The sequence below is a fragment of the Narcine bancroftii genome, chromosome 2 (assembly GCF_036971445.1).
Source record: "Narcine bancroftii isolate sNarBan1 chromosome 2, sNarBan1.hap1, whole genome shotgun sequence".
NCBI lineage: Eukaryota > Metazoa > Chordata > Chondrichthyes > Torpediniformes > Narcinidae > Narcine > Narcine bancroftii.
Window position 1 is genome coordinate 313432572 of NC_091470.1, and position 27883 is coordinate 313460454.

Sequence of the window (27883 nt, forward strand, 5' to 3'; positions counted from 1 at the left end):
AACTAAAATGACCTATTTTCCATGGATGCTGCCTAATTTGCTGAATGTTTCCAGCATTTTCTGTTGTTATTTCATTTTCCTAGCATTTGAGCTAGTTTTGAGCTGCATTGATTCCTGAAGATAAACCTTGACCCTTCATGATTTATTAACTGTGCTTCTGCTTGATTAATGTGTTGTAGATCACTGGCAAAGCATCATGCAAGTTTGCACCCACAATTTTGGTAGCTGCCACAATTGCTTAAGTCACAAAACATTTGCATCTCCAAGAGCAAGCGTTATGTGAATAGTTGGGCTTTGTGCAAGACTAAAATAGCAACCAACAGTTCAGTAATAAAGAAACATGGGAAGGGCAAAGTAACCATCATCCCACATTTGCTAATCTCCATTAATGCTGATCCACTCTCTGTTGAATGTGTTCTCAAAGCGGATCATGGCAACTTGAGCACCACTGATTCTGATAATATTTGGGCAATATAGAAGAACAAACTCTGGAGGGCTCACACATATTTCTGTTGTTATGGCAGAGGATTAAAATTTAGGGGATGGGGAAATCAGAGAAAACAGACAAAGCACCAACTGCTGCTCTGGATAAACAATCTGATGAAATTCCTTACCCAGGCTCCTGACAGCCCACTGACATATTATTCTCTTTGAAGAATAAAGTTTAACAAGTTCAGAACCTTGTGACTGGAGATTAAGTCAATTATTGGGCAATAAATCACAAACCATTTCAGAGAACAATCAAGTTACTTTGCAGTGAATTGTGTGGAAACAGCAGTTGAACTTCAAAGTTTTGAAACAAGGTTTTTGAACTTACTTTATACAATAGTGTGGTTCTGGCAAACTCATTTAGGTTGGAACTATATTACAATGCTTTAAAAAATGTAGAACCTCTGTACTTTTAATCTGAAAGAAACCTCATTCAATGGGACATTAGTTTTGTTTTTCTTCATCACGCATCCACTCACCAGTTGCAAAAGTTGACTGAAAACAAAAAACAGAAGATACCAAGATTTATGGATCACTTGTTTTTTTAATTATTCCACATGGAGAATTGTCAGATTAAGAACAGATCAAAATCACTGGTCTCCTTCAATACCCAATTTGTTTCGAAAGGTGATGTTAAGCAATATCAGGATCACAGTTAAGACAACACCTTCCCTTTGCATCTTATTTCCAATTAAGGTAAGCCACAAAAAGTGAAGGCATTGCACAACAGTAAGAGCCATGCAGGATAAGGAAAATGAAGGTAGTTGTGCCTAACTACAATATCACTGTGGGGCTTCATCTTCAATTATTTCTAGTCTACGAGGCCCGTACAGTAGAACATAGGCTATGTGCCAGTCACCACCACCGGACAACTTCAGAATATCTTCAGGTGCCACAACACTGACTTTATCATCGTCGAATTTAATCCACTCATCTAAAAATCAAATAAATACAAAAAAAGGGCGAAGTTCACATTTAAGAACACTTGACAAACATTTCTTGCATTTATATGTTTTTACACAAAGCACTCAGCCCAATTAATACTGAAAACGACAGAAAGACAATAAATTTAGGAGCAGGCCATTTGGCCCATCTAGTCTGCTCCACCATTCACTTTCCCATTCAGCCCCACCCCCTGCCTTCTCCCCATAACCTTTGAAAGCCTCCTTTTAATATTTAGTTAATGCAAAAAAATTACCTGATTTTCTTCTAACCCAAGATACATAATGACCAGATGAACTTGATCTGCCTTGATGGGTTAGCACAGCCATTAGGTCATAGTATCCACTGTTATTTGAGCCTAAATCTGTTAAAATAAAGCAACTTTTAGTGTTCTTATCCAAAAAGCAAAGCAACAATTTTAGTTCCTAACCCATTACATTACTGAACTTAGCTACACTTAGTACTTTGAGAAGACATCAAGATGAGACCAGGCACTAACTCAGTACATCTGTTTACTAGTTTAATTCAAACCTAATGAGGTATCCATAAAAAGTAGACAGCTTGGTTACAGATGGTATAGTTTGTGCATGAAAGAAGGTATTAAACTGAATTCTTCAATGCTACAAAACAACTTTTAAAAAATGTTAAAAATTTAACATTTTTAAAATAGTTGTTAAAAAAAATCAAAATATCTCTAGCTTTTGAGCTAAGCTAAGAGATCTGGTAACCAACAGCCCCAGGAGGAAAAAATGCTACTAAGCAGCTTGGTGAATGTCTGCACGTAACAAATTTTCTCACTGCAGACCAAAATGCCTGAAGGAAATACTGGATGTGACAGTACAATGTCGACAATACACACTACAAAATATGGAAGCGTCCACATGAGTACTAATTGTCCACTTACCATCAGGGAAATTAAATGGTTCATACTTGACTTCTCTTGGCTCTCCACTTCCATTTTTAGTGAGAATCTATTCATAAAAATTAACAGGTAATAAACACAATTCACCAAAAAATAGGAATAGGCTTTCTGGCCCATTTATACCTTGCTTCCCAATTCACTAAGATCCCGGCTGATATGGCCATGTACTCAGCTCCACTTACCCACTGATTCCCCATAACCCTCAATTCCCCAATTCTTCAGCAATCTATGTGTCTTAAATACATTCAAAGAGCGAACCTCTACATGGATGGCCTTTGAACAAAAAATGGTGGCCCTGCCAGAGCTGCTGTAACAGCAGTGCTTGCCGCTGGTGTGGACCCACGAGATTCGAGACATAGCATTTCTCCAGAAGGTTGAACTGTCTGATCTTAATGCTAGAAGCTCCATACAGGCTTTAAATAGCCTGTTAAAGGAGCCAACGGTGTCTGTAAGTAAAATCCTGCAAGCCTGTGCCCAAGATTGTGCTGCCTGTGCTCAGCATCAGCCTTGAGGGTTGCAGCTAACTGACCAGGGCACCACAAACAGAAATAATACTTCCCATTGTGAAGGAGAAGCAGAGGAGATGATCCTTCAAAGTGATTATCATGACTGCAGATGAGCAAAGGGCTCAGCAAGTTTGGGACCAAACTGGTTGTGTGCTGCTGGAGACTGGCCGGCTCATGGGATTCGAGTGGGTGCTGAAGGTAAGAAGGGTTCCCAAGGGACCTCGGGCACAGAAGGCTTCCTGATCGTGTCAAAGGTTTGGATTTGGAGCTCGGGTTGTCAATGAATCAAACAGGTGTCTTTGAGGCTGGAGAGGCTTGGAGGTGAATCCACAACTCTTTTGTTTCTCTTTCTCTCTTACTGTAAGGTGACACTAATGGAGACTTACGGCAGGCAGAAGGCAATTTCAAGTAATAGTAAAAGTACATGCTCTGTACTATTACATGATACTAAAGGAATCTTGACCTCACATTTATCAGCAATGTACTTCATCTGCCAGATCTTTGCCCAATTACCTATCTTTCTGTTTCTGCAGATTTTACACAATTGGCTTTCCCACTCAATGTCATGTCTTATGCTAGACTTCAAAACATTCATGTATAATGTAAACAGTTGCAGGCCCAGCACCGATCCCTACAGCATTCGACTAACCACAAATGACCAACCAGGGAAACATCCATTCATCCTAACTCTGCCTTCTACTGGTTAACCGTTCCTTTATCCAATTCCATCAACTCTATGAGGCACCTCTCCCCGCTTCAAACATTATTTCCTCAAAAAACAAGTCAGCAAGGCAATAAATACCAATTTTAGTGATTATAAATGAATGTTGGGCAAATAAAATTCATTAAATATTATGTTGCTGATCTGTTATAAAATGTGTTAAAAATGTTTTCAAAAGTTGACCATTGGGTTATTATAATGTATGTTTTAATAAGTTTTATTTATATATAAAATTTACTGCATTCTTCTCACCAACCTATGCAGTTCCAACTTTGCCCAAAATGACTTGTCTCCTTCATCAAAGAAGGAGGCGACAGATTTCATTTGGGTTGCTCAATAATATTTCCCAGTTCATAATTCCATGTTAATTTATCAATAGAGATTCTAGGAAACTTACCCCTCCACAGAAACTTCCTAATATATTTATTTAAATTCTGAAAGAATTGTTGTGTTACTAAAACAGTTAGGTTTGGAAAAGATATTGTAATTTAGGCAATACATTCATTTTTATGCAATTGACCCTTCCAATCAAAGTAACTGGAAGAGTTATTCTTTGATTTAAATCATCCTCAATTTTCTGAAGCAAAAGAAGATCATTCCAATTTATATATATTATGTAAGTTTTTATCCATCTTAATACCTAAATATTTTATCCCATTAAGCACCCACTTAATTGAGAGTCTCTTTTAAGATGATCATAATTCCTACCCGTAAGTGGCATAACTGCTTTTATTTCAATTAACTTTATAGCCTGAGAAAGTCCCGAAAAATTCCAATTTTGACTGCAATTTTTGTAATGAACTCACTGGGTCTTGTCAGATATATCAGAACATTATCAGCAAATAGAATGATTTGTTGTTCTTGCTGGTTAACCCCAAAGCCTTTTATGTCTGGATCTTGGCAGATAGATTCCACTAATGGTTCAATAGCCAGGGATTCTAAATTATTATTTGGTTCTAAGGAAGCCCTTTACTAAAACATATTATTACAATTTGGAATAAACTCAATGGTCAAATCTGTGTTGGCGGTGGGGGGCCTATCACCCAAAACACCCAGAGCTCAAAATTCTATTAACGGTGAATAATAAAATTCTAGAAACTTGGTCTCAGAGTGCGATCAAATATATCAAAGATTGTTTTGAGGAGAGACAATTTATGGTATTTGAACAAATCAGGAATAAATTTGGAGTTTTTAAAAAATTTTTTTTCTGCTATTTAAGGGATAAATTAGATCCAGCACTGACCTTACTGCAATGTACTGAAATAAAAGACTCTGGATCGAAAGGGGATCACAAAGAAATTTATCTCAAAAATGTATTTGTTACTTCAGGCAGTAACCCCTAAACAAGGGCTAGATAAATCAAGAGAGAGATGGGAATCAGACTTGTATACAGAAATTGAACTATTTTTGTTGGTCTGACCTGTGTCGGGACAGCAAGAGCAATACAATTCAATGTCAGGTATAGGCTGGTGTAATATAATTTTTTGCATCAGCTGTACTTTGCAAAAATTAAACAAGTTGAAATCTGAATTATCCAATTTATGTGTTTTCGATATGGTCAAGATATAGGGACCTTTATGCATTTGACCTGGTCATGCCCGAACATGAGATTCTTCTGGGAAGATTTGGGGAATCTTCTGGAATAAATTACCAGAATTCGATACCCTCAGGTGCCAGAATTGTTTCTATTGGAGAAATTAGCAGATATAAGACCTAAAATGAGGCTGTTGAAATATCAATTGAAATTTGTTAAACTTGCTTTTGTGGTGGCCAGGAAATACATAGCCATTACTTGGAAATCTAATTCACAACCAAGTCTGATCCACTGAAAGTCAGAAATGCCTAGTTGTGTTCCCCTGGAGAAGATTACTTACAACCTCAGAAATTGTTCAACATGTTTCTAAGAATATGGAACCTGTATTTAAGAAACACAGGGGTTAACCTTTGATGATTCCACCCACCACCCCAACCCCGATCTCCAATACCACCATCTCCAGTATCCCTAGTGATGTCTATGTCAAGACATTTCTCCCTTATGGGAGGAAATAAGCTCTGGATGAATCACATAATGTTTCGTCTGTATGCAATTAATGCTTTATGAAAAAATGATTTTGTCACATTATATGGGAGAATTACTTCTTTTTCATTTTTCATTTTCCTTTGGGGAGAGGGGTCTTTCTCTTTTCTGTTTCCTACTTTTATGGATCAGCACTGTGCGTAATTTTGTATTTATAAACAATAGTGCAGAATTTGAACATTGTGACAATACGTTGATTCTTCCTTCTTTGTATATCAATATGTAGTTCTGTTTTGGTATTTTATTGTATATATCTGTAATGCTTCTTTGATTTTGTTTGCTTTGTAACCATGTTGATTGAAAAATTAAATAAATTAAAGAAAAAAATAGTTTTATTCAATACTGTTAAAACATTTACTGCCAATTTCTCCATAAACAAGTGTCACCAATATTTGAGTTCAAAATTACTCAAATCTCATTCAAAAAGTCTCATTTCCCTGGTTCTTCATCGTGAAGGTATGCCCAAAACACGACACCCCTTCAGAATGCAAGTAATAAAAGACACAAGGATCAAAGCAGTGCAGGAGAAGAGATAAATGGGCTTTCACTTCAGGACAAATCTTAGCCAAACTGAAGGATGGAAAGATCTGTCCTTCCATTATATTAAAGATGCAATTATGATGGAGGTTAAAAAATTTATTCTATCTGGTCATAGCATTATTCTTCACAATTTACATTGGTTCACCAACGTGAGATCCCATCCGCGCATGCGCAGCAATTACATCTGTTGACTTGCAAGGAGCAGCACGCATTTTTAGTGCGGGAGCAAAAGACCACTGAATCAGTGGGGAATTGTAGTAGAGCGACCCCAAAAAAGCACTAAAATAATTGGCCTGCAGGAGCAAAGCCCTGAGGGAGATCATAGGAGAGTGATCCACAAAAATGGAGTCAAACCCCCGAATGAGCCCTCCAGAGAAGGAAGTAAGTGTTAAATATTCTGGGACTGCTGGTGGGAGGTTCCTGGGTCCCGATGAGGGGAGGCCCCGATGTAGCCCTCCGGAGGCGGAAGTGTACCGGGAAAGGTCTTGGACAACCAGCGTGAGGTTCCCAGGTCCCAAAGAGGGGCTAGGGCAGAGGCAGGGTGGCAAGAGCCTGAGGAGCAAAGCCTCCCAGAAGACCCCCCCATAGTGCTTCGTTAGCGCCAAAAACCCCGCAGGCCTGCCGGGGTCCAGTGTCCCAGCTGAGGAGCATCAAGACTGATCCACCTCCATTGGGGGTGGGATCAGGCAACAGTGGCCTACCTTCGTTGAAGGTGGGATCCAAGTCTGGCTGAACCGACCTGGCTTCGTGGAGGTCAGGGTCTCAAAAAGCAATCAGTGATATTGTTATGCCGTTGCATGAGGTAAGCTGCATGAGACGATTGGACCTCAGTATATCAAGTGGCAGCGAAGGGAAGTACCCCGCACAAGAGCAAGTAGGACTTAATTAAAACTTAGCACATAGTGTAGCAAAGCTGCCCACTCAACAGGTAAGAATAACCACCAGAAAAAGCCAAAGGAAGTGCGTGGTCTCTGAACGATGGGCACCCAATCCGAGAGTAAGGGCTGCAAGAGAGCAGAGGCCTCGATCAGCAACAAAATTGTAAGTTGTCTGGATAAATTGGAGGAACTGGTGACAGCCATGGTGAGTAAGTTTCCTACACCATCAGAGCAGCGGGAGGACATTTATGATTACGCATGGGAAGATGATGAAGGGCAGGTAATGGAGGCCGAGTTCCCCAAATCCCCATACACTGCTCAGGCCAGCCAGGCTGAGAGCCCTATACTGACCTTTGCTGCAAACTCTGCAGTACTGAGGGGTATTGACCAGCCACTAGAGGATGATATTGCAGGGTCAATAACTTGCATGCTTTTCAGGAGATGATACTAGAAGAATCCATCAAGAAGTACCCCTGCTTTGTTAACTGCCCTCTGTTGGAGGTACCTATGGTAAACCCCATGATATGAGACAATTTGAAGGTTCCCACAAGGGCAAAAGACATGAAATTGAAAAGACTACAGGGGTCACTGGTTAAAGGTATCACTGCATTCACACAAATGCTCTCACACAATTTATTGGAGACCCAACTAGACACTCTGGGACTGTTATCCCTGAAAACTATGAACTGAATGCCTTCAGGAAGGAGCTAATCAAGTCCGACCTAAATGTAAGATATGCTCATTTGTGCAGACCATCTAACCCTGTAATGAAATTTCTATTTGGTGACGATCTCAGCAAACAGGTGAAAGATTTGAATGAGCAGCAGAAGGCAGTGGTTGACATGGTCAGAGGTTCGAGAGCACAGGCAGGAGAACCTGTTATGTTTCACCTCTATCGCAGGTATGCGAGGGAATTTAAGCGGGTTATCCGAGGCAGTTTCCCACTCCAAGCGGCAAAAGCCAGCAGGTCTTTTTTAGGGCAACGCCCTGCATTGAGACAGCGACAGCAAAATTTTCTCGCTCTAAGAGCTTCGCGGAGGTTGGCCCAGAATGCACCAGCCCGCAGACAAGGCAGGTTGAGGAAGTAAATGCTACACAATTACAGTTGAGTGCACTTGATAATTACAAGGCTTTAACGGTTGGCGGCGGAATAATGCTATTCTATGATAGATGGTGTCATATCACCACTGATGCTTCTATTCAGCAGACAGCGAAGGGGTATAAAATCAAATTTGATCCCAAGAAATCCTCTCTGATAAGGAGGAAGGATCTATATACAAACATATGCAGACCACAACTGACAGAGACTATTCATGCCAAGATCATGGTGTTAAAAAAAGAAAATCGTTATTGAACGTCGTAGCCATGAATAACATGAGTTTGCATCAAACTCTGATCTTAATGAATATGTCTTGTACAGGCATTTTAAAATGGATAATCTATAATCTGTGATGCCACTGTTACCTAAGGGCTATTACGTGCCCATGATAGATTTGCAAGATGCATACTATTCGGTCGCAATTTGCCCACAGTACAGGAAATTCTTGAAATTTACCTGGAAGGGCGAGCTATGGCAGTACAAGACTTTGCCCAGATCATTTACCAAGTTACTGAAGTCGGTGTTTGCAAGGCTCAGGAAAGAGGGGCCCATGGGTTACCTAGAAAATACCCTTATCATGGGCAGATTGTTTGAGGAAACAAAAAAGGGCAGTAGCAGCCACCTTGAGATTACTAAGCCATGTGGGGTTTAAAATTCATCCCAAGAAAACAGTGCTGGTGCCTACTAAGAGGTCAAAATTCCTTGGCTTCATTATTGACACAAAAGAAATGAAAGTTACCCTGCCAGATGATAAAGTGACAGAGATTAGGACAGCCTGCAGAGGGCTCATGACAGAGTTTAGTCCTTCCATAAGAAAGGTTGATTGGGAAACTGGTAGCAGCTTTCCCGGCGGTACAATATAGTCTGCTAAATTGTAGGTTCCTGGAAAGGGACAAAATATCAGCTCTTAAGGCAGCTAGGGGACATTTTGACAGACTCATGAGGCTAACAAGTGAGGCCAGATCCAACCTGGCATGGTGGATCGCTGGCTTATGTGAGGATTGAGCTCAGAAAGGAGATCAGGTCTGATGCTAGTGGCAAAGGTTGGGGAGCCACGAATCTAAAGGTCTCTGCTGGAGGCAGATGGACAGACCTAGAGCTCAGGGAAGCCTCTAAATCAGGCATCAATTATTTGGAAACGCTAGCAGGGTTTCTAGCACTGAAGTCTTTCTGTGCAAGGGAAACTGACATTCATGTACTGCAGAGGTTGTATAACACTTCAGCAGTGGCCTACCTCAATAATATGGGAAGTCTCAAATCTCCTTCCTATATCATGTTAGCCATTGAGACTTGGCACTGGTGTATTCAAAGAAACATTTGGGTTACTGCCGCCTACCTGCTGGGTTGGATAAACACACAGGTGAACCTGATGTCCAGAAAATTCAATGACAGCACTGAGTGAACTCTGGGTAAGAAATATTTTAAACTACTAGCAGATACCTTTGGCATGCCAGAGATCGATTTGTTTGCATCCAGGCTTAATGCCCAGGTCCCGATGTTCGTGTCCTGGCTGCCAGATCCCCAAGCAGAGGCCATTGATGCCTTTACCCTAGACTGGTCAAAATACAACTTTTATGCAATCCCCCCATTCACCTTCGTGGTGAGGTGCCTGAATAAGATACAGGAAGACGGTGCCACATGATTGCTGGGCTTCCCAATGTTGGCTGCTAATCCAACCGGTGTCAAAGATATCTCATTCATTGTCTCACTTAAGTCTGTTAGGATGCAGGATCGGAGAGCGAGGACCGACATAAACGCTCTGCAGCCTAGAACTCTGAACTTCCTGGGGGCATCTTGGAGAAAGTCTACTCAGAAACGTTATGCCTCCTATGTGGAGAAATGAAAAAAGTTCTGTGCCCAAATTGGACTGAATGAACAGTCAGCCTCTATCGGAGGCATACTGAGTTTTCAAACCGATATGTTCTACAAGCAGGGGGCCAGCTACAGCACGGTGAATACAGCAAAGAGTGCATTGGCTGTTTTCTTGACACTCCAGGTCTCTGAGCATAAGATGATGAACAAAAGATTTATGGAAGGGGTGTTCCACTGTATCCTATGGTACCCTGATATAAGGAAATTTGGGACATAAAGATTGTTTTGGACTATTTAAGGCTACTGTCACCAACTTCCAGTTTGGACTTGCATAGCCTGTCCCATGTGGCCTTGACATCGGCCCAGAGAGTACAAACTTTGTCTTGCATTCATATGGACTATATCCGTCGGGAGGAGGACTGTGTAAGCATTCAAATTACAGACATTTTGAAACGTAACAGGCAAGGAAAATTGGGACAAAATTTTTATTGTATGTATACGAAGATGAAAGATTACGTGAATTGGATTGTTTAAAAAGATACATTGTATGTACAAAACATATTAGACTAAATGAGAAATACCTCTTTATATGTTATAAAAGAAATGCATCTGCGGGCTACCTCCCAGATGTTGGCTGCAGAAGGTCATGAGAGTGGCAAGAATGGATATTTCTCAGTTTGGGTCTCATTCAACTAGAGCGGCGGCACTCAGCAGCCAATAGGGCTGAAGTCCCTATATGGGATATCCTCTGCCAGATGGGATGGAGTAATGAGAACCTTTAATAGGTTTTTCAATAAGTCTTTAAATTCAGAGGGGCAGAGTTTCACAGCTTCTATACTACACGCAGCGGATTGAACAATGCCACAGAAAGGGGACCCATTGAACTGTTTATGGTCTGTCGGACCAACCGAAGGGGAAAAGCCACTGAGCTATAAACTCTCACATTGGTGAACCAATGTACATTGCAAAGAATAATGGAAATTTAAATGAGCACTTAACTGTACAAAGTTTGATGATTATTATTCGAGCAATGGGAGTTGATGAGTCGACATGCCCACCTCACCCTCTTCCTTTTCTCTTGTTTACGGATAAAGATGTTTGGTTGTAATAAAAATGTTCAGTCATAGGTTTGTGTTATGGTTGGTTCATCCAGTTGAGCTTATTTAAGTTCAGTGGCTTCTCCCCTCTGAACTGTAAAGGAATAGCTGCACATGCGTGGATGGGATCTCACATTGACTCACCAATTCCCACTGCTCGATTAATAATCATCAAACTTCACACAGGTAAGTGCTTGTTTAATGTTCCATTAAAATTCCATTCATTTCAAGATTACATTTTTCAAATTCTCAGAATAGCTATCGAATGATCTGGCATAGAAAATAAGAAATATAGAACATAGAAATCTACAGCACAGGACACACTCTTTGACCCATTCATCTACTCTAACAACTGCCTAAAATATCCCCACTGCATAACCTTCAATTTTTCTATGTTCCATGTACCTATCTAATGGTCTCGTAAAAGATTCATTGCCAACAACACATTCCATTTACCCACCATTCTCCATGTGAATCCCACCACCCCCCCCCGCACCCCGCCTAACCCCTCCCGTGTACTTTCTCTCAAGTATCTTAAAATTATGCACCCTGGTGTTAGCCATTTCAGCCCTATGAAAAAGCCTCTGGTCATCCACACAATCATTGCCTCTCATCACCTGTTATCCAGAATTCAAGCAACCAGCAAAAAAAATTTAAAAATTAAAATTAAAATTTTTTTAAATTTTAATTTTTTTTAAAATCGCAGAAAATATTTGAAGTTAACATAGAATTATATATTTTAGGTCATGGAGTGGGCTTGGTTACAGGGCTACACAACACACCACAGCACACTTGACAAACACTATTGCACTAAGAGAGAACAAGAACAGATTCAATGGGCCGAATGGCCTACTTCCGATCCTTTCTTGTGAGATGTTAATTTGGAAACACTGAGCCAATTATGGAATTAAAATGGATCACCATGGATGTAGGACAATGTGTGCTTTAAGGGAATAGTATTGGATACATTCAGCCTTGTGCAGGCAGTACAGCAAACAGATCAATTTGAGTGACAGATGCTAAACTTTGCAAAATCAAATGTTGGAACAGAAGAGGTTTTGCAAAAGAGACTGAAGCTGTGTGATATCAGGTCATATGAGAAGGAAGGGAGGCAGGAAAAAGAAGACAGGGGAGAGGTGGAGAAGAAAACCCTATGATGCACACAGGGGTAAAACAGATATGGGTCTGTACTATATTATCCTTATCAAAGGAGATATTCTGGAAAGATGGGAGTAAAACTAGAAAGAGAGGGAGATACTGGTCTGTATTATATCACGGTAGCTGGAATAGGAGAAGGAGTCCCAGTGGAACACACCAGTGCTAGACCTTTGTGAAGCCAAGGGTTGAATTACAGTTACCAGAATAGATGCTGTTATGTGACTCCTAACAAAAGGGGACTAGAAATAAGTGGATTTCAAAAGGAAGACCACTTCTCCAAACGCTATTTTGAAGATGAAGGGTGCAGCATCATGAAGGAAAGAAACTCCAGAATTCTTAAGAAGTTAAGAGGGAGATGATCAACAGTGTGTGAGTTTAAGAAGAAATCTCTTCCTGGGAAAATAGCTCAACATGATTTGTGAGTTTGAACAGTCTGAGGACTGAATCAGTATTAACAAACACTTCATTACTGCATTAAGCAACAATTTAAAAGAACTTGATGTTTATTAGTCACTTCTGAACTACAATTTAATAGACTTTCAAGTTCAACACGACATTAAAATTCTGGGCTTTAAAACGAACTTTTCAGACTCAAATTTAAACTGAAATAGTTTGGACTATATACACACACATTTATTCAATTACATTCGCTTAGTGGGGTTTAAACTTAGAGTTAAGTAAGTTTAGAGTTAAGTGAGAACTGTTATGTGATTAATAGTTTAATAAAAACTATTTTGAATTTACCACTGTCTGTTGAATCTTCCATTGCTGTCTCTGTGTTAGGACTAACGGGGGGTGCAGGGATTCATTTAGTTTGTAACAAGTGAAAAATATGGAAGTTTAAAATTGGCACGCCTCACCATTTGCCAATCCACTCATCACGCAATTTCAAGCAGCAGAAAATTCATTTGTTCGGCATCTACCAATCCCCATAGGTGCCAGGTCACTTCTCATCCTGTCACTCCAAGGAGAAACAACAAGGTTCACTAACATGCTCTCCAATTCAGGCAGCATCCTTGTAAATGTCCTCTGCATCCTCTCTATAGCATCCACATCCTTCTTGTAATGAGGTGACCAGAACTGAACACAATGTAAAAATTTTGCATCCCAAAGTTATGTAAAGGAGCACCGTCATGAAAGAACAGTTAACGATAATTATAGGAATAACCTTCAAATTACCTTTGTGTGCATATCAGCTTTTCGATCCTCTTGTTCCTTGAATTTTAACCTATGTGGAACCATTTTATCTTGTAGCTCTGGTACGCATAGTTCATATACATCCAGCATTAAAGGAAACTTGACATCCTGAAGACAATTACAAAACAATTGTAACTCTACTTGCAAACCATAATGGCCAATGCAATGATATGCATCCACCACTAAAGATTTTCAATGCAATTTATAATGCTGTAGGTTAGAAAATCCTATATTGCAAATTACAATATTGACCATAGAGCCAGAAAGCATTACAGCATTGAGGCAGGCCCTTCAGTGCTTCTAGCCTGTACTGAAATAGCTTGTACTGGATTCTGCCAAATCCCACTGACCTGCACTGTCCATAGTCCTCCATAACCCTCCCATCCATGTTCCTGTCCAAATTTTCCTAAAATGCTAAAATTGAGCCCACATTCACCGCTTCAGTACTCCCACTACTCTGTGGAATAAGTTCCCCAAATGTTCCCCTTCAACTTTTCCCCTTTTACCCTCAACCCTCAAGTTTGTATCTCACTTAACCTCAGAGGGAAAAGCCTACTTGCATTTACTCTATCCATACTCCTCATCAGTTTGTTCACCTCTATCAAATCTCCCCTCATTCTTTTATGCTCCAGGGAATAAACTCCTATCGGTTTGAACTTTTCCTGTAACTCAATTCCTCAAGTTCCAGCAACATCCGAGTAAATCTAACTGATCAATTAAATCTAATCATGTCAAGTTTAAACAAGGTTATCATTTCAACACCAAATACTGAAATTGCAATCGCTAACACAAAGAGCAAGCACTTAAGTTTATTAAATTGTAAAACTTTAAAGAGGCAAGATTCTTCGAAAGCAAGGCTTCTGGCCTGATCCAGTTAAATACAGAGATTTGTATTTTTTGAGCCTCTTGAACCGTGCAAAGCACCTTACCTCTTAAGATGTACTACTTAAACAGTATTACTGTGCATGCATCTGTTGAAGAAAATGCTCGATTTTAAGCTGAAATGATTGATGGATTTTACCAGGAAACTGAAACTAACCTTTAGATTATGGAATAACTTCAAGACTGGAGAAAAAAGGGTTGAGGAAATGAAGACTTTTTTTTACAATGATTCGAAACATCTTGGCTATTAATATAGTAATCATCAATCTAAAACTATCAAGGAGAAAGGAGAAATATTGGTACAGGTGCACAATCCTTTATCTGGACTTCTAAAATACGGAAAGCTCCAAAATCCGGTAAATGGGGAGAGAGGCGCCCGGGCAACCGGCGCTCGGGGGTGCAGCCGAGGGACCGGCGCTTGGGGGAGGCAGCCGTGCGACTGGAAACCAAGGAAACAGGGAGGATAGAATGTGATTATCTTTGTATTATCCAGCAACTAAACTACATCTGTACAATGCAAATGCCATTGGTTCTGTGGTATCTTGAATTGCATGCCATAGAAATCAATTTCTTCCATTTCAATTATTTCAGCAAATTATTACAATTTAAGAGCACCCCTCCTTCAATTTTGACTCCAGTATGCTTCTCTAAAAGATCAACAAAATTTGGAAATGGAAATACTTGGAGCAGCAGCACCTGTAATCAATATCTACTGCCACTGAAACTGTTCAATCCACCAAGATCCTCCAGCAGCTTTTTATTGCTCCAGATTCCAGCATCTGCTGGCTCTTATGTTCCTATGTAGCATGCAGATTGCAGATTCTAATAAAGGATAGCCATTAAGTAATTTACACGTGTTTTCTTTTTGAGTGGGGTGTAATTCAAGAAGTTTCTTTTGACTATTTTAATGAGGCCAAACAAATAAATGGTTAACAATAAAAACCTAGATCACTCAACTATTTGGGAATCCAGAGAACTAAGAGCAGAAACTGTCTTTTCAAACATGTTATAGTCTAGCAATTACAATTACAAACCTTAAGTACTTTGGCATTGACAGACTCCTTTTCCTTGTAGAAAAACCTCACCATCTGTACTGTCAGGTAGGCAGGCAAGCGGCATATTTTGGACTAGATTAAAATAATTACACAGTGATTAGAAAACACATCATCGTTGTTAACTTCATAAATATTGACCCAATAGAAGTGCATAATAATTAGTTTAATTTATCTTACTTCTTTGGATAGTCCATCACAAGGTCAAAAGTAGGAGCGTTCACAATGATTGCACAATTTTAATTTAGTTTAGAAATGCAGCAGGGTAACAGGTCCTACTAGCCCACAACCCCATGCCATCCAAATACACCCGTGTGGCCAATTAACTCCATTCATCTTTGGTTCAATGTTCAATTGCATAATCAAATGCTCAGGAAATGAAGCAGTTTGTGTCTGTAAGCAACAAGACCTAAACAACATTCAAGCACAGACTAACAAGGAGCAAGAAGTAATGGGACAACAAATAACTCACACAGTAGAGAGTCTGACCATCTAATATCACCGTGTTCTCACCACCCACATGCTGCAACATCATCCTTAACCAGAAACTCAGTTGGATAGCTACAAGTATGGCTACAAGATATCAGACTGGATTCTTCCAGCAAGTGGCACCTTTCCTAACACCACGGTCCAGTGAGGGGGCTCTGCGGCTGAGGGACCAGTGCATGCAGCAGGCTGCTGGTGACTCAAGGCAAGGAGTATGCGAGAGCTTCAGATATGCGAGAGCTTCAGATATGCGAGAGCTTCAGATATGCGAGAGCTTCAGATATGCGAGAGCTTCAGATATGCGAGAGCTTCAGATATGCGAGAGCTTCAGATATGCGAGAGCTTCAGATATGCGAGAGCTTCAGATATGCGAGAGCTTCAGATATGCGAGAGCTTCAGATATGCGAGAGCTTCAGATATGCGAGAGCTTCAGATATGTGAGAGCAGTACTAGTTCTGGCCAATTCCTCATGTTAACCAAACCGATTTGAGAATAATGTCAATGGTGATGTCTAAATCCTCAAAGTTTCTACTTAAGTGCACGGAATACATTCAGCACAAGGACTACATCAGCTCAAGGCAGCTCACTATTACCTTATCAGGCGCCTTTCAGGATAGACAATAAATAATAACTTTGCCAGCAATGCCCAAATCCTAAAAGCAACAACCACGCAAATAAAGGATCTACAAAGCACAATCATGGAAAATAGACAAATCGTGGACATGGGTTTTAAACACATTCCACACCAAGATGTCAGGCCGCCCTTCGATCTTCAATAGTTTGAGAGGACGTGAGACAGGCAATAAAGCCTCAATACCTTAGCATCAGGAGTTAATGTTTCAATCTGCAATGAATTTCTTTAAGGAAAGAAAGAATTTAAATTGAGAAAATGACTAGTACGTAAGGAGGTGCCAATTTGCTTGGATCATTTCATTCTGTGTGGAGAGTGGATTGTCATTAGGGGCAATCTATTGACACCAGGGTAGGAAACTGAGCAGCATTTAACAATCATACAAAGAAAAGTGTCATATTACAAGAAAAATTGCCATTGATTTAAATTATCTGAAGCTCCTCTTAGTCAGAAAAGGAGAAGCAAAAGAGATCCTTCCCATCTCCCCAAAGTTGCCAATTGTCCAACCTCTAGCCCTCCAGCAGCCTCTACAGCCAGAATCCAGTCCAAACCACTGGCAACCTGAGCTCCAGATCTGAATCTGACACGATTAGGAACCCTTCAGTGCCCTCGGCACCCTCTCGCACCCCTGTTACGATACCTGATAACCCTTCAGCCAGTCTCCAGCAGCCTACAACCTGGTGCAAGTCCCTTGACCGCAGTCTCCAGCAGCCCATAGCCTCCGTGGGTTCCTCACCTTGAGTCACCAGAGCCTATTGCCTGTGACGGTCCTTCAGCCACAGAGTCCCTCACTAGTTCACTGCCATGGTCAACATCTCGTGGGTCATCTCTTTTGTCTCCTCTGCTTCGCTCTCCTTCTCAGACTAGTTTGAGGGGAGTAGTCTCTCAGTTTTCTGGTGCCGTTCGCCAGCCTCTACTTCCACGAAGTCTGCAACCTCTCATGGCTGCTGCCATTTTGGGTGCAGACACCGCGGTGGCGGGAATTTAAATAAAACCACCATCAGCTCCTTTAACAGGCCGTTCAAAGTCTATACAGCGCTAACAACATCGGACTGAGCAGCTGGACCCCGCGACAGTGCTGCGTTTCTGCTCCCTGCTCTCCTGGGTCCGCATCAGCACTGCCTTTTTCTTTTTCAATTCTTTTAATCCCTACTGGAGATATCCATTCAGGCAAGTCCAGATTGGGGATTTGCAACTTAGTTCAATGCTATGGACAATTGCCACTTTTCCTGACTCAGCTTACAAATGAAGAATGGCCAACAAAGCAATGGCTACATGTTCAATTTAATTGGCACAAAGTACTTCACAATGTTGAAATATAAAGGATATTAAAGATCTTCCTTTACTTTCACTGATCAATTATGAAAATGATATTGAGTCTTAGAGGGAAAAAGTGTTTAACAAGTATTTTCTCTTGGTGTAGGCTAGGGGATAAGAGTGGAAAATAAATGAGACCAGAAAAGGATCAGCATATTTTCTTAACCATATTCTGACATTTGCAACAGTTATAAAACATAAAAGTTTGACAACATATTTTCAAAAACATAATAGAAGCTTTCAAATATGCAACTATTTCTTAAAATTCATGTTCAATTCTCTGGCCAACTCCTCCCAAATGGAATCTTCATTCCCAAATATTTATAATATAAAACTTACTGATTTGATATACAAGGCATTTCTTTGCAATGTAGGCGAATGCTTGGTAATCTCTTCTTGAAGACGCTGAGAAGTTAAAAATGAAGTTATTGAAGTTATTGCAGATCTAGAGAATGACAGATTGCCAATATTTCGGCACTTTTTGTGCTAACAAAAAAAAGTAATCGTAATTACAAGAAAACAATATTTTTATTTGTCTAAGCCTTTAATGGTAAAAGTGATTTTCAATTCATCCATTTTGTCATAAAATGATTGATCGTAATTTTCTTTGGAAGCTTTTGAAATTTAGTATTTTTGATACTAACCAGCTTTAGCCCTGTAAATAGATATTTGACCTCTTGATTAATGAAACAACTAAGCTGAAGCTGAGTTTCCTTGCCCTTTGTTAGCTCCTCATCTTCAGCCTCTGTGCACTTCATGCTTTATAAAAGTTAAGGATGAATCTGAAAGACAGTACTTTCAAAAAAACTGAAGAGAGACCATGTACAACAAAATGTATTGCAAAATAATATCAAACGTTTATATGGCTATTTTCTATTTTTCTTTCAATTTCAGAAAACATTGGTTAAATCCAGGCAACTTCTCTTCAATCAGATCTTCTGATGACAAGTCTGCCCTCAGAACACTTTTCTAGTGTAGTCCCTGCCTCAATCTTTCAATGCAAGATTGGCAAGACTTTGTGCAACACAAAGACCTTCCAACTACAAGTTCTTGATTCTACCCCAAAGTACTTTTGAGCCATTCCCAAGGTTACCAATAAATGCTATGCTGATTTGTGAGTGGACAAAATAAACTGGATGAATGCAGTAAGGGCTTATTGATTAAAGTTTTGGTTCAGCAAAAAAATTTCCATTAGACACAGAGCAAAGATATCTAGTAGGAGTCAGGGGTTTAATCAAATTCATTGCTTGAAGGTCTGTTACAAGTATGTTAGGGCAGTAATGCAATGATGGAATCCAATATGAACATAAATTCGGAATCTATTTTAAAATTTAGCCCCAAGCTGCACTCAATACAATCATACCACAGTATCTGATAAGGAAGTTGAACCTCACTTGGTATAAACACCTCCCTCTGCAACTGGAATTTCAACTTCCTGTCAGGGAGATCTCAGGCAGTCCAGATTGGAAACTGCACCTCCAAGACCACCACACTGAGCACGGGAGAGCCCCAGGGCTGCTGTTGTTCTCTCTGCTGACCCACGACTGTGCAGCTAAACCCAGCTCGAACCACATCATCAAGTTCGCTGATGACTCAACCTGATTAGTAAGAATGACAAGTCAGATATAGAGAGATGAGGTGCAGTCTCTAATGGACTGGTGCAGAGCCAACAATCTATATTTGAATGTTTAAAAACAAAAGCGATGTTGTCAACTTCAGGAGGGCCCAGTGGGACCTCACTCCGCTGCCCACTGGAGGCTCCACCATAGAGGTCGTCAAGAGTATTAAGTTCCTTGGAATGCACTTGGTGGAGAACCCCACCTGGTTTCTAAACACCAGCTCCATAGCCAAGAAAGCCCAGCAGCACCTCTACTTCCTGCGAAGGCCGAGGAAAGTTCATCTCCCAACCCCCATCCTCACTACATTCCACAGAGGATATATTGAGAGCATCCTGTGCAACTGCATCACTGCCTGGTTTAGTAGCTGTACCTCTTCGGACCGCAAGACCCCGCAGAGGATAGTGAAGTCAGCAGAAAAGAACATTGGGGGCTTTCTTCTTACCATGAGGGACATCTACAACACTCAATGCAGATGAAAGGCAATAAGCATTGTGAAGGATTTCACACACCTCTCCTGTCAACTATTCACTCTTCTGCCATATGGTAGGAGGTACTGCAGCACTAGGGATCATATGTTCAGATTGGGCAACAGTATTTTTTCCCTGTAGGCATCAATCTCCTGAATTCCCAGAACATATGTGCATAAAGTATCTTGGTACCAGGGATTCTTACAATATACATCTTAATATTTAATCTTTTGTGTGTTTAACTTCTATCTTTCTTATATTTTTGTAAATATGCTCCATGGTCCTGGAGAAGCGCTATCTCGTCTTTACCATGCGAGTATGGTATAAATGATAAATAAAGGTGACTTGACTTGAATGAAAAAGGGCTACATCTCTGTGACACTTCCACACACAGTTCACTTAATTCAAAAGTATTACATAATTTATCTGGTTAGCACAAGGTGACGGGTGTGGATTGGAATGGAGTGAACATGGAATGAGAGCAAAGACTCCAACAACACAAAGCGGTGGTTCATATAAAAAAAAAGAGAAACTCACCCTTCTCTTCACTGATAGCAAGATTTTTGCATATTTTAATCTTAAACCACTTAACCAGTAATATACAAAGAATCAGGAAACCATGATGCTATTCCAGGCTGGGAGGGAGGAAGAATGAAAAAAAAATGACCAAATATTAAAGGATCTCTCTCTCTTTTGGACTATATGCTGTTCATAATATGAACCAAAGATCCACATAACTGTGGTTTCAACATCACCGCATTTCAAAATAGTGTCTGAAGCAGATTAGATCTGTGTGCAATGATGTATTCAAATGGAAAACCAGGCAAGGGGATAATAAATTATAAGGTTTAAGGAGCCAGGGTGCAGCTGCAAATATTTCATTGCAACAGGCAGCCTGTCAGTCCGTTGGGTTACAATAGGCAGGAAAAAGGTCATGGACAAATGGGCATCAAGAGTGTTTCGATCCAGCAATTTATGAACTACATATCCTGGCAGCAGCCGAGAGAGGCAAATTCTATCAATGATTTGCTTGTCCTTCCACTTCCCTCTAATCTCTGGATGCACCTATTTCAGAGTAATCCAGTGCAGGAGAAAGGGGGACAAGTTCTTCAGACAGCCCAGCAACAAACTAGAAACGAGCTGAGGCACGCTGCCATTCTAGAGTCCTCATTCTCTGAAGAGTAAAACAACAAGTTCTGACAATTTAAAGTCTGTCATGATGTTTTCCACTTGCAAACAAAAGACAAGTTAAAATGACAAACACACGGACAATATTCTACGACTGGTGCTGTTAAGCCGCCAAAAAATCATGTTTATTCTTCTCAGCTTGCAGCCTCCCAACAGGTTTGTTCGGTTTTTAGTAAAAGGATACGTGGTTTCATATTCTATTCCAAAAAACTGATCAATGAAGTTTTTCTTGGATGTTGAAGCTGTTGCTCCCTCCGAATTAGTCTAAAAGAAAAAAGAGGAACACTTATTGAGGAAAATGTTAGTTTGCTAAATGTGATAAATAATATTTATGGTTCAAAGCTTGATCACAGAAATTATGGAAAATGTGGTAGGGTAGAAATTCAGTAAGCACCGTCATGTTTGGATCACACTTTCTCATCGTTTATTGCCTATATTCCTACCAATCACAACAAAACCAGAAGTTTTCATTTTATTTTATCTCTAATGAGCCCGAAAGATGGCCGTGTAAATTCTAATATAAGTACCACATGCAGTGATTTATTTATATGCTGCAATTCTGAACTTTAAAAATTATCTTCATAAAATTTGTAAAGCAATAAGGAGATGTGAACTGAATCACCAGCTTAACTATTATTGAGCTGATGATTGAGAGGCTGATCATGGCTAGAATTAACATGTACCTAAGCAAAGGTTAGGACCCACTGCAATTCGCCTGTCGTCACAATCACTCCACAGCAGATGCAATATCGCTGGCTATCCACTCTCCAGCTCGAAAACAGCTATTCATACATATGGCTGCTCTTCATCAACGACAGCTCGGTCTTCAATACCATTATTCCCTCAGTGCTAGTCAAGAAGCTACAAACTCTAGGTCTCTGTACCACCCCCCTCCCCCCACAACTGGATCTTTGATTTGCTCATCAGAAGACCATAGTCAGTACGAAGTGGAAACAACGTCTTCGCCTCACTGATTATCAACACAGGCGCACCCAAAGGATGCATGCTGAGCCCACTACTCGTTATACACCCATGACTGTGTGGCCAGGCACAATTCCAATGCCATCTACAAGTTTGCTGATGTCACCACAGTTGTCGGCAGAATCACAAATGGAAATGAGGAAGCGACAGGAGGGAGAAAGATCAGCTCGTTGAATGATATAACAACAACAGCCTTGCACTCAACGTCACAGAAACCAAGGAGATAACTGTGGACTTCAGGAGGAAGTCAGGGGAACACGACCCATTACTCGTCGAGGGCTCAGTAGTGGAGAGGGTCAAGAACTTCAAATTCCTGTATGTCAACATCTCCAAGGATCTGTCCTGGAACCTCCATGCTGATGCAATCACAAAGAAGGCTCGCCAGCAGCTATACTTTGGGGTTGATTCGGTACGTCACAGAAAACTCTCGAAAATTCTTACAGCTGTACCATGGAGCATTCTGGCTGGTTGCATCACTGCCTGGTATGGAGGGGCCAACTCTCTGGACAAGAATAAACTCCAGAGGGTTGTTAACTTGGCCTGCAATATCACAGGCACCAGACTTCACTCCATCGACAACATCTACATGAGGCAGGGTCTTAAAAAAGACCACCAGCACCCAGGCCATGCCCTATTCACTCTGCTACCATTGGGAAAAGGGTACAGGAGCCTAAACACGAGCACTCAACAGCACAAAGGCAGCTTCTTCCCCGCTGCCATCAAATTCCTGAATAATCAGTGAACCGAAGACACTGCCTTACTTTTTGTGCACTATTTTTTGTTCATACAGTAATGTCATAATATGGTTATAATACAAATGCTTGGACTACGATGCAGCCACAAAATACCGAATTCTATGACAATAAATTCTGATTCTGACTATCTGCAAAGAGTTTAACACCAAAAGATCATGCACAATTCCCCACTCTTTAAGCAATTGTACATGATTAGCTTGTAACAACATATACAAAAATGAATATAGAACAGTACAGCACAGAAACAGGACCTTTGGCAACAATGCCTGCATCTACCGATGCCAAATTAAACTAAAACTGCAGCTTGCACATGATCCTCATCCTTCTATTTCTTGCATATTCATGTGTCCACTTAGAAATCTCTTCAACACGATCACTGTATCCACTTCCATCAACACTTGGTTTTGTATGGTTAAAAAACTATATTAATTGCTTGCAACCTTCATAATTTCAAATGATACTTGGCCCCCACCCAAGCCTAACCTGCCTTGCACCAAGATAATTATGCCCTACTGCTCCAACTTCTTTGGCGATCAATTCTCTCTCTCTAAAAAAATAGAAAAAAAAACCATAGAAGATAGGAGCAGGAGTAGGTCATTCGACCCTTCGAGCCTGCTCCGCCATTCAACGAGATCATGGCTGATCTTAAAGTTCAGTACCCCGTCCCCACCTTCTCTCCGTAACCTTTAATACCCTTATACTGAAGAAATAGATCTAATTCCTTCTTAAATATATTTAATGAACCTGCCTCTACTGCCCTCTGTGGCAATGAATTCCACAGATTCACCACCCTCTGGGTAAAGAAATTCCTCTTCATCTCGGTCCTAAATGGTTTGCCTATTATCCTCAAACCATGGCCCCGGGTTCTGGATTTTCCCATCATTGGAAACATCCCATCTGCATCCATTCTGTCCAGTCCTGCCAGAATTTTATATGTCTCTATGAGATCCCCTCTCAATCTTCTAAATTCCAGGGAGTACAATCCCAATTTGCGCAATCTTTCCTCATAAGTCATTCCTGCCATTCCAGGTATCAGCCTGGTGAATCGCCTCTGCACTCCCTCCATTGCAAGAACATCCTTCCTTAGATCAGGTGACCAAAACTGCACACAAGACTCCAGGTGTGGTCTCACCAAGGCCCTGTACAGCTGCAGTCAGGTGTCCTTGTTCCTATACTCAAACCCTCTTGATATGAAGGCCAACATACCATTTGCCTTTTTAACCGCCTGCTGTACCTGCATGATGTACAAGTACCCCTAGGTCTCTCTGCACTTCCCCATCTCTTAATCTATTGCCATTCAAATAGTAATCTGCCCTCCGGTTTGTATTACCAAAGTGGATAACCTCACATTTATCCACATTGTAATGTATTTGCCATGTATCTGCCCAGTCCCTCAATTTATCCAAATCACACTGGAGCTTCCTGACCCCCCTCTTCCGTGCACACAACCCCTCCTAGCTTAGTGTCATCTGCAAATTTGGAGATATTACATCCAATCCCCTCATCCAGATCATAAATGTAAATTGTGAACAGCTGGGGTCCCAGTACAGATCCCTGTGGCACCCCACTGGTCACCGCCTGTCACTCAGAAAACGAGCCATTTATCCCAACTCTCTGTCTTCTACCTGCCAGCCAGTTCTCAATCCACATCAATACTTTGCCCCCAATCCCATGAGCTTTGATTTTGGAAGCCAGTTGTTTATGCGGGACCTTATCGAAGGCCTTTTGGAAGTCCAGGTACACCACATCCACAGGCTTTCCCCCATCTATTTTACCTGTCACCATCTCAAAGAATTTCAGTAGATTTGTCAAGCACGATTTACCTTTTGTAAATCCATGTTGACTCCGTCCGATCCCTTCTCTGCTAGTCATATGCTCCGCTATTACATCCTTAATAATGGATTCCATCATTTTGCCCACTACTTATGTAAGGCTCACCAGCCTATAATTCCCCACTTTTTCTCTACCCCCCTTTTTAAATAGTGGGGTAACATTAGCTACCCTCCAATCCATGGGTACTGATCCTGAGTCTATCGAGTTCTGGAAAATAATTCTTAAAGCATCTGCTATCTGAATGGCCACTTCCTTAAGTACCTTAGGATGTAGATTATCAGGCCCTTGGGATTTATCTGCCTTCAATCCCATCAATTTCCCCAACACCATGTCCTTAGAGATACTGATTTCTTTCAGTTCCTCCCTTGCATTAGTCTCTATGTTTCCCAACATCCTTGGGAGGTTATTTGTATCCTCTCTTGTAAAAACAGAACTAAAGTAAGAATTTAATTGGTCTGCCATTTCCTTATTCCCCATTATATATTCCCCTGATTCTGACTGCAAGGGACCTTCTCTGGATTTCACCAATCTTTTCCTCTTGACATATTTATAAAAGCTTTTGCAGTCGGTTTTTATATTTGCCACAAGCTTACTTTTGTAATTTATATTTGCTCTCTTGATTAATCCCTTTGTCCTCCTTTGCTGCATCTTGAACTGCTCCCAGTCTTCGGTTGTGGTACTTTTTTTGGCCAATTGATATGCTCTCTCTTTGGACCTAATGCTGTCTCTAATTTCCCTTGTTATCCAGTTGAGTCACCTTTTTTGGTTTATTTTTATGCCAAACCGGTATAAACGATTTTTGCAATTTCTCCATTAGATCTGTGAATGCTTCCATTGTCTATCCACAGTCAACTCCCCCATAAACACCACCCAATCAATCTTACTCAACTCCCGTCTCATACCATCATAATTCCCTTTATTTAAATTCAGGATCTTAGTCTCGGTTTTAATTTCATCACTCTCCATGTCAAGTGAGAATTCGATCATATTGTGATCACTCCTACCCAAAGGGCCTCGTACAACAAGATTGTTGATTAGCCCCTTATCATTGCATAACACCCAATCTAAAATGGCCTGCTCCCGAGTTGGTTCCTCGACATATTGGTCTAGATAACCGTCCCATAAACATTCAATGAATTCCTCCTCCTCAGTATTTTTACTAATTTGGCTAGTCCAATCTATATGCAAATTAAAGTCTCCCATGATGACAGCTGTTCCCTTATTGCACGCTTTTCTAATTTCTCTTTTAATGCCTTCCCTCACCTCTACACTACTATTTGGAGGCCTATATACCACCCCCACTAACGTTCTACCCATATAGATTCCGCATCTTCCGAGTTGATATCCTTTCTGTCAATCGTGTCGGTCCCTTCTCTCACCATCAATACTACCCCACCCCTTTTTCTTTCTTGCCGATCCCTCCTAAATATCGTATACCCCGGGATGTTAAGTTCCCAGGCTTGCCCACCCTGCAGCCATGTTTCTGTAATCCCAATCAAATCATATTTGTTTATCTCAATTTCCACAGCTAATTCATCTACCTTGTTCCGAATGCTTCTTGCATTAAGATATAAAGCCTTCAGATTTGCTTTTTTCACCCTCCTTGCTCTTTCTGATTTTTTACTTTTGCTGCCTAACCTAACTTTTCCTGTTTTATCTTTTCTGTCCTTTTCCCTATGATATAGGTTCCCACCCCCTTGCCAAATTAGTTTAAACTGCACCCGACGGCTGTACCAAACCTAGCTGCCAATATATTGACCCCTTTTGGGTTTAGGTGTAACCCATCCTTCTTGTAGAGGTCATGCCTTCCCCAGAAGAGATCCCAATGATCCAAGAAGCCAAATACTCAAATACTCAGCTTCATGAAGATACAATGCGATTTTTTCAATAGGCACTTCTTGATTCTGTAAGGAAAGAGTTATTAGCTTCTGAATGTGACTACAGCACTCTTGTGTAAAATGTAAAAGTTGCAATTTAAGAGCATTTGATAGTGTCAAATGCCAGGTACAGATTATGGTTAACACAATTGCAATTAGAGAACGAGTACAACCATGGGAAAATTGCTGAGGAGAATGAGCAAGCAAAACTGAGAATTGGGAATAAAGGGGGATGGGAGTTTTTCGACCTTTACATCTAGAGTATAAAAACTCCCAGCCCACTTTATTCCCAATTCCCAGATCTGCTTGCTCATTCTCCTCAGCAATTTTCCCATGGTTGTACTCATTCTCTAATTGCAATTGTGTTAACCATAATCTGTACCTGCAATTAGTGCCATCAAAGTACTGGGAATAAACAGAACAGAAAGAAAATTTGGTCTTAGAGACTGTGGCTTTGTATATCCTTTGCTTCTCTATCATATCTTGGATTTTATACCACAAGATGCATATTTCTCTATACTCATGCTACCAATGGGAATAATGTCAAATTCATTGTCAAAATTACCATTTCACTTAAATCTGTAAATTCTCAATGGTCCCGAATGCCTGAATAAGTAAGTAGTCGAAGTAAAAAAATTCCAGGTGATATTGTTTGTGGCCTGACAATAGGCAGAGTGATTATAGTCTTTTTTTTTTCTCTCCCAATCTGTTTCTCTCAATCTTTAGGATACAAAAAGTTATAATCTACACCAGGTGTGGCCAAACTTGCTTATTAACACAAGAGTCACATATGATAAACTTCAAATGTTTGAGAACCGCAAGACATGTAAAAATATTACATGCACAATTTTCCTCTTTCATGCACATTTTGTGACAAAAATCTTACATAAATATTAAGAAATATATGTATGTAGCTTTACAGAGTGTATATATATATGTTTTTGGGAGATAAATTAGGAAAGGTTTGTTAGTGAATTGGGACTTTAAAACAGATCTTAATTTAAATACTGGAGCTCTGCTAGTGCTAGGCATATCAGCTCCACAGCTTTTGCAAGAGCTTTGAAGAGTGCCCAAGAAACTTCATTAATGGATTGTTGTTTACAAAAGGCAACAGATGAAAGAGCTTGTCGGAGCCGCCTTCTGTCTGGAAGGGTACTTGCTGTTCTGAGAGGATCATGTGTTTGCAAGCAGAGAGAGTCAAACAGGCTTTCTCTCAGAGAGAGAGAAAGACAGAGATCACTTCTACAATGTTATAGCAAATAATAGCAACTGGGACTGGACCAAGACAAGCTGGCAAGCTTGTGGAAAGCCCATTTGGAAGATGGCCTGGTCAAAGCCCTTGTGGTTCATGCAAAAG

The 27883-nt window shown here is 40.5% G+C and overlaps 1 protein-coding gene across 2 annotated transcripts in view; it reads right to left on the minus strand.

The window, feature by feature from the left end:
* Nucleotides 1–1013: 1013 nt before the first annotated feature.
* The window catches only part of usp14 (ubiquitin specific peptidase 14 (tRNA-guanine transglycosylase)), a 68464-nt gene continuing 41594 nt past the window's right edge, over nt 1014–27883 (minus strand). For both annotated transcript variants that reach the window (XM_069921685.1, XM_069921686.1), the window contains 8 exons: nt 21265–21344; nt 18451–18565; nt 18146–18211; nt 15355–15447; nt 13421–13546; nt 2336–2402; nt 1688–1795; nt 1014–1423 (listed from right to left, as the gene is read on the minus strand). In XM_069921685.1, the coding sequence (XP_069777786.1) occupies nt 1272–1423; nt 1688–1795; nt 2336–2402; nt 13421–13546; nt 15355–15447; nt 18146–18211; nt 18451–18565; nt 21265–21344 (807 nt within the window). In that variant the 3' untranslated portion in view covers nt 1014–1271. The remainder of the gene's footprint in view (nt 1424–1687; nt 1796–2335; nt 2403–13420; nt 13547–15354; nt 15448–18145; nt 18212–18450; nt 18566–21264; nt 21345–27883) is intronic.